Source organism: Aspergillus japonicus (genome assembly GCF_003184785.1).
Source record: "Aspergillus japonicus CBS 114.51 unplaced genomic scaffold BO86scaffold_21, whole genome shotgun sequence".
NCBI classification, from domain to species: domain Eukaryota; kingdom Fungi; phylum Ascomycota; class Eurotiomycetes; order Eurotiales; family Aspergillaceae; genus Aspergillus; species Aspergillus japonicus.
In genome coordinates, this window is record NW_020291658.1 from 55197 (window position 1) to 63498 (window position 8302).

General features: G+C 51.9%; 1 protein-coding gene across 1 annotated transcript; it reads left to right on the plus strand.

The window, feature by feature from the left end:
- Positions 1-6747: 6747 nt before the first annotated feature.
- On the plus strand, positions 6748-7555 carry BO86DRAFT_399134 (NAD(P)-binding protein; the record flags this gene model as incomplete). Its single annotated transcript, XM_025673605.1, has 2 exons — positions 6748-6781; positions 6837-7555. The coding sequence occupies 2 exons, from the start codon at positions 6748-6750 to the stop codon at positions 7553-7555; spliced, it is 753 nt and encodes a 250-aa protein (XP_025528071.1).
- Between the last annotated feature and the right edge of the window lie 747 nt (positions 7556-8302).

The following is an 8302-nucleotide window of genomic DNA, read 5'->3' on the forward strand; positions in this document are numbered from 1 at the left end:
CGCTCGAAATTAATCGATTGGTCGGTGGGACCGGCTCATCGTTTCCAAAAGTTCCTCATCCCATCATCCCGGATACCTACCCCTCCTGCAGCTTGCCCGCGCTTCCCCCCGTCCACTCCCGGCCACTCATCCACACCATCCACACCTCTTCATGCAAGGCATGCCCCTCCAGGCTTACGTGGTGAAGGATTGTGCCACCTCCAGATGAAAAGCAGCCATGAGCGGTGGGAAAAAGGTACAGACCCCAGGAAACGAGTTCGGTAACACCTCCTCCCAAGCAGTGTCCACCACCGCGAGGACGTGTACACAGTACGGGGATACCTCCGTACTCCTCCCCCTTCCCTCCCCCCCTCTTGTCCCCTCCATCCCGCAAAGGCGGTGCGCCGTCCCTGCAGGGCTTCGGCAAAAAAGTCGTTTGTGTTTAGGTAGGTAAACAAGGTCCGGTCCTACTGTACCCCTCTCTTCGAAGAGGCGGTGAATTCACCGCTTCATCGAGTATTGGCCCTGGTGCTGCCATGTTACAGTGTGGTACCTGAGATGAGATAATTTTGAGAAGAGGCGGTAGGCTTTTGCCAATGGGTCAATCTATTCACGACAGATCGTGTGTTATCTTTAGTAACCGTACGCTTCGACCCTGACGGGGAGGTAAGGTGATGCATCGTTTTCGCCCTGTCTTTTTTTAAGGTAGGATCCCCTCGTTGCCTGACAGAGCCCGGGACCTTTGTTTGCCAGAGCTTTCCCGACCGGGGGAGGGGGACGACACATCCATAGAATGCAGATGGAACATTGGGGGAAAGAGGAATGGATTCTCCGTATGGGTACGGGGTACTGGATCGGGACTCCTCACGACGATTGTCGATGCATATCATATTTTTCCATACTTAGTAGTAACTGATTGGCAGTAGTGGCTAGTAAGCTAGCAGAGCTGCACCAGCCACCAGCCACAACCATGGACCCACGGCTTTGTCCGGAGGTTACGGATAGTTAGCACGGAGTCACTTCCAGAGTATCCGTAACGGAGTGCGTACCCCACAGAAGTCCGTCCCTTTGGAGACGACGACGTAGCATGGGATGGATGGAAGCACGCAGCACATACCACCCACCGGGGCACACGGGAAATGAAATCGTATCTGAGTGGGACACGGACCCAGGAATAGGGTATCAACTAGACATTTTATCCCTCGCAGCGGATTCTGTTCCGCCCGGGGGAACGGGGGGCTCGAGATCCCTGGGTTGGATCCAGCCCAGCCCCCGGTACCGTACTCGGGGGACCCAGCCCGACGGGGGGGGTGGAGTGGAGCGGTGGAGCGGTGGGGACGGCCGGGTGGTCATCGACATTGAAGTCTGAGCACCGTAAACAAAAGTATACCGGCACTAGGTATGTGATCGCGCGGAGACAGCTTCCGCTGCGACGGTCGATCATCGAAATGTGGCGGCGGAATCATAGTACTATGACATATCATATCTGCTTCTGCTTTATGAAAGTATGGTCGCCTTTCCCCGATGTAGGAGCTGTACCAGTATAGCCCACGGGGCCCGTCCGAGCGCATGGCCACATGAGTGGATTCAAAGTTCAATTCCCATTCTGCTTTCCGGGATCGAGCTCCAACAAGTAGAATGAGGTATGTATGGTAGGCCTCCGCCCATCACCAACTCCACTCCCCCCCCCTCCCACACATACAGTCCAAAGGGAGAAGTGGCGCCGTACTGTGTCCTAAAAAAAAAAAAAAAAAAGGAAGGGGATCCGACATCCGGGGTTGACTGGCGCATGCATGGATGGGATAGATGGATGTGGCTTGCGTTTCGTCCGTACTCCTTCAATAGCGTATAGGGCGTTGCTTGCAGAGCTTGCAGTTAATATGATTTGGAATATACTCTGAGGAAAGTACTGTACAGTATACTAGGTATATGGCTCCCTCAGCATCAACCTGCACCGATCGATAGACTTGTAGATAAGATGCCGGAAAACCGGTTTCTGTACATGCTGTACAGAAAGGATGGAAGACTATCGAAGTCTGTATGTGCTTATGCAGGAAGTACTGGGCGTACCGTACGTCTGGTACTATCCACATACGTTACTATGTAGGTATATACAAAGATGGAAAGCTAGGCTAAGCTTGTCTTAAGCGCCACTAGCCACCGCCACAGTTGGTTGGTTGGCCGTGTATAACTATAGTACAGGACATACTCGTCCATCTCGATGTATCCATTTCCCGAAATCAATAGACCGAATGCACTTGCATCTCGTGTCTGCTCCGACATACACACATAATAAGTCGTACTCGGTTACTCAATCACTCGGCTACTCCGATTGTTGGTAGCTCAGGCAGCAGCCCGCCCAGTTGTCTACCTAGGGATTGATAAAGCTGACGCGGGGGCGGAGGAGCGGCTGAGCCCGAGACACCTCTTGCCGAGGATCATGTGTAACACCCACCAACCCTTTGCCACAGTGGAAGTCAAACCCCAGACCCGAATTGGGAAATAGGGAAGTGCGGCAGCTGAACAATGCTGTTTCTTATTGCGTACAGCGCCTTCTCCATGCGGACGACAACCGGGGGTGGGCGGGTTGGACGGTTGGACGGTGTAACTGGAACTGTGACTGGAACTGTGACTGTCACGGTAGGGTCATAAGTCAACTACCGTGGACGGGGGCGAGATCTCCTGTTTTGGTAACTCGTGCGGTAGGCGGGTTGGTAGAGTTGCGGTAGGCAGACTAGGCTTTTAACCGACAGACAAGCTCACTAAACCTTGTATGCACTCCGTACCGTTAGTAGCTTGAGGTCGACGTAAAGTGGGAGAGCTCCGCGCGATTTGATTGATGGAAGTATTTTGCCCGTCGAGGGTAAGGAGTTTTTCCGTGGGTTAGAGGCCGGAATAAGCATTGTTTCAAGGGAGCCCTGAGATGGGACATGGGTGTGCTGTGCCTACTGTCTAGTTTGTGGAGTATAGTATCGGGTTCTATATTATGGACAGTGCCTAGGTAGTATACCCCGTATTCTAGTGTGAATGTCAGATCATGTTCGGTAGTTGGTGCCGGGATGTCCAATTGTACTGTCGTTTCGGATTTGTGATCGGGTTCGTGAGTGAATGGATGTTTTCGAGATTGAGGGGGTGGCAACTTGACCTAAAAAGTTGACTTTCTCGCCTATTTGCGTTGAATAGTAACTCGGTTAGATATTAATGAGTTGGACGGGGTGATGGCTGTTGTCGGAGTAGTCTGGTAGAGGTGGGTTGTAGGCGGTAGGGCTGGTCATTCTTCTTGCTAAGCGTCGAGGGAAGTACAGTACTCGTGTAAGTTGGAAATTGAAGTATATTCTGGTATGTACATAGTCGTAGGAATCTGCAGCGGGGAATACTTCCTCTTCCCTACCCTCCATGTTAGTGACCACAGTCGCCCCGCGCGGCTCATCACTGCAACCTCATTCCACCACCAAGCCCCAAACCCCAGAGTAAGCATGTGTAACCCTCCAAGCAACAATAATAGAATCGATGAAGACGACAAACACAACAACAGCAACAGCACCAGAGTACCAAGCCACGAAAGCAAGCATTTTCCCCCGGCATATACGAGATGATGTACAACATATACGGAGAACACCCATCTGCCTGCCTGGCCGCAGCTTACGTGAAGTATGATTATGAATAGCCGGGCTGCCGCACCGTATCGGGACTACGTTTCGTGGCTGTGGCCCCCGCGCTGGCGTGGGGGGAAGACGTTGCTGACAACCACGTTCGAGAATGATTCCACGCAGTGACCGGACCGGGTTGCCGGCTACAGGATCCAGGATTCTATGGGCAGAATTGAGTAAGCAAGCCACTCACATTTGATTTATTATGCGATAGGTGTGGGAGGGCGGACTGGGCAAGGAATCCTTTGACCGGGGATAAATGGGTTTTCGATCGGGTAATCATCGCATTTTCATCACCGGGCTGTCCGTTCTCTTTCTGTCGGTTAGCACGGAAGAAGGGGGAAATGAGGATGGCTGAAGGATTGATTGCGGAGGGGGCGAGTAGGGGTTTCGGAGGAGGATGACTCCAGTTGGCGAGCCAGGATGTCCGAACATCAGAAGTATTATGGAGAACCGCTGTCTCCGCTACTCGGGCGACCACGTGTAGTTAGCGTAGCGTATGGCATGGCATATGTTGTTATCTGGTCGAAGTGCACGGTTCTGAACTTGGTTGCGAACTTGGGATGTACCCATACCTACCGTTGTCCAAGCTTCTTTACCCGGGGTTCTGTAGAAGACTGGGAGGAGTGAGTGGATGTAGAGACGCCGAGTCTCGATCGCAACCACCGGCAATATCACATCCCATCCAGCGACGAAGCCCTTCGGAAACAGAACGGAGGAGCATCAACCACCAAGAAAATCACACCTTAACAGCAGCCACCATCACTGCACCTTTCGGAAATCCTCATTTCCCCGCCAATGAAACCGGACAACAGCAGCACGTACCTCGGCATTTCCCTCGACGGACAATATCCGACCTCTGCTAATCCGGATAAACACACCACCACCAGACAGGCAATAACTATACTCAGCGACCAGCTGTCCGAAACAACCCTCCCAGAAGACAGGGATAACCCATGGCTTCCAGAAGCTCTACGGCGATTCTCTCCGGTAACTTCTTTTTTTTTTTTTCTGAATGAGTCCCCACCGACGATGTCCGCTGTCCGTCGGGGACCAGGTTCTACGCATAGATAGCTGCCGTCATGATCGGGTAATTACCCACCCCTCCATCCACCCTTCCACCCCACCCCCACCCACCATAGGATTAGTATAACCATCAACGTTAAATTAGTACAAACGCAAGAACATAAAGAAAAGTAACTCGGCACGACCGGTTACACCCCCGAAATCCCCTCTCTCGTTCCGTTCCCTAAAGGTTTTGGCTTTCATGTGCGCCGGCGTTTGACTTTCTTTGGCTAATCTGATGTGGCGTTCGAGGAACTGGCGGTGAAAGTACTGTACCAACGGAGGAATGGTGATGTTGATAGATGTCGGTGACGCGTGCCACTTACTACGTAGTTGAATGCTAACCTGCGGTGTGGAGGGAGGGAGGGGGAATAACCGGTACGTAAACCTAACTTACCTTACGGGAGATGGCTAAATATTAGTCAATCAAGACGGGAACAACGTGTGGTCTACCTTAGTTTATTTATTGCTAGAACTAACTTACTAGGCATTATTAAGCTTGCTGTCTGCCGTGATTACTCTACACATCCTTACTGAAATGCGGTGCTGTGGTCGTGGGGTCTAGACCGCTGTCAGGATTTGGAGGAAGGCAGGTTTCCCGAGATGCTCATATACCACTGCACTGCACTGCAGAAGCATTTGCTTTCCTGTTCGGGAAATCCTGACGCTAAAACCGACTGGACCTCCCGGGAAGTCAGCTGTGCCCTTTTTCTTTTTCGAATGGAGATTGAAGGTTCATGTCTCATGTACTGTGCGCAGTAATCTAGGTAGGTAGGATACTGCGTAATGCGGATCTATCGGCTGATGGTGCGATTCGTAGCGCCCTATCTGCGCAGTTCCCTGTTTCTTGCGGCTTTGGGACGCCTCGACATTGTTCGGGAGATTAGGTCACTGCATAACCAGCAGCAGCAGCCGCCGCTGCTGCTGCTGCTGCTCGAGCTCACCGTCTCATGGTGACGGAAATCAGGGCCGGGAACTATATCTATATATATCTTGGTACTAGTAGCAAGACACGGATCGCGGGGAATTACGCCTGAAAGACTCTACTCTGGGAACGAAGCACAGAGCGCTGCAGCAAGGAGTCCCGAAGCAATGTAAGGATTATATCGGAAGGAGGTAATGTTGGCTGTAGGTGGACACATTATCGAACGGAAAGTGATGAGGTTGCGTGCATCTGATATGCTAGATGCTAGATACTGAAATGCTGGATGCTACGCTACGCTACAGGGTGAGGCTGCCGCTGTGCGTTGCCAGGGTTCGCAGGGCTCGCAGGGCTTGAGTTTGACCGCCCGTTGACGTTGTTGTGCGGTGTGATGGCCGATGTTGTGCGTATTCAGGGTTCGCGTGCGCTTGGTTGATGGCTGGATGGATACAGGGACAGAGAGTGGCCATGGTCTAGATGCTTCGGACGTGGGGGTATGCATGCTGGTCATTCGGGGTGGATTCTACACCTTACCTTGTGCAGTGCACGGTTTGGTAGGTCTATACGTCATATTTGGATGTTTACTAGGTAGATGGGTGACGGGTCGTTCCTTGGAGATGGTATACTGTAGGCTGTAGAGTGAAGCCCAGTTGGTCTGCCACTGGCTTGAACACTGGCTTGCGCTCCCCTTGAGCGTGGATGCGGCTGATGTTGAATGGGATAGGCGTGAAGGTCCGAGTTTGAGCTCTCACTAATCACTTAGGTCCAAGTTAACAGATAGTATGGTTATGAAGGTGCTGTCGTCGCTGAGAACTTCTTGACAAGTGTACCGCTGGTAGTAACCTGACTCTAGTGCTTGCCTTTGACAAGCAATCTTATATCTCCAGCAGATCTGAATAGTGTATCTTTGTGCATTAGCTTAAATCATATTATGTGTACCTCACCAGGGGTCAAGCGGATTTAGACGGAGATAGCAGGGGAAAGATCCAGGATGCCATACCAACGGACTTAATATTACTATAACCGGCGAACTCCCATCTATATGAACCTTTTGCATACTACCTATTGTTTACCATGTCTTACCAAACGCAGGACAGCAAGAAACGACATTGATCCTCAGTTCATGCGAGCATGGCCACTGCATCCAAGCTGGTCCTGATCACAGGTATGGCAAGTTTGACCTTCAACGAACCTGTACTCCTGTCTCAGCGCAAATCTAGGTGCAAACCAAGGGGTCGGTTTCGAGACGGCCAAAGACCTTCTTCTTTCGAGTCATGACTACCACATCCTTTTAGGCTCTCGCGATCCAGCTAAAGGCGAAGAAGCCGCTCAAGCCCTCCGCACCCTCCCCGAAACCAAGGGAACCGTGTCCGTCATTCAGATCGATGTGACGGACGACAGATCCGTTGATGAGGCCGCCGCGTCCGTTCAGAAGAAGTACGGCCGACTGGATATCCTAGTCAACAACGCCGGCATCGCAATCCTGGATGAACCGCCGTCCCGCGATGCATACCGGAAGGTCTTGGACGTGAATCTAGTCGGAGCGCTGAGCACCACGGAGGCCTTTCTGGACCTGCTGCGACGGTCGTCCGAGAAGCGACTCATCTTTGTCAGTTCAAGCACGGGGTCAATCACCCATGCTGCTGATCCCGAGTCACCATACTATAACCCGCGGGGGATTGAATATCGCTCGAGCAAGGCTGCATTGAATATGATGATGGTCTTGTACTGGGCACGGCTGAAGGCTGAGAGATTCAAAGTGTTTGGAGCCGACCCAGGATTGTGTGCCACGAACTTGACCGGCGATCCCGAGTCTCTGCGGAAGAGAAATGCTGCGGAGCCATCAGACGGAGGTCAGAGAGTGGCCACGGTGGTCAAGGGAGAGAGAGATGCTGATGTAGGGAAGGTGCTGGGAGTATACGGAGTCTCGCCTTTCTGAGCGAGAGAGGATGAGAAGGTAGTGCGGTGCGTAGTTGAGTCTATATACCTATACCTATTGATACCTGGCTATCCGGCTTTGCTGAGTTTCGCAGGCAAGTGTCCACTAAGAATTGATTTGAGGCTTTCATCCACATGATGGTTCGTCTCGTAGAGTACGCAAGAGCCGCATCCGTTTGTTCTAAGGGCGTGGACCATCCTCTAGAGCGTTGTGCTACAATGGTAACAAGGGTGGCCCCAATGTCTGTAACAAGCTTAAGACCCATCCTTAAACGAACCCTGGTGACTGTGCCGACAGACCGCAAATAAAATGCCGTGCTTCAAGAACCAGGAATCAATTGCCAATAGACGCAGAGCAGTAACCTGCAGAAAAGAGGCTTGAGGCACTGGGGCTCTTTCAGTATCATCGGTCAACCAATAGTTGCTAGGCTGGAGTCCATCCACACGACGAGATACTAAAGATATCGGAGATTGCCACTGCATGTCAGAGCAATGATAAGATAGCGGCCCCAGATGGACGCAAGCATGTCTTAGACATGTAGAACTCATTGGTGCCCACGTTATGACCAACGCAATGCCGACTGACTTCTGTGCATCCGTCCGCGTCCGCAGTTCATACATGTCTGACAGACAACGAGCATTGTTTCCTGAGAGTCGAGCGTAACAGATTGTGGTGAAAGAACGGATCTCATCTCGTCGACCGACCTATCTGTTTGCGACGTCCGAACCGATTCAAATGAACCTCAGT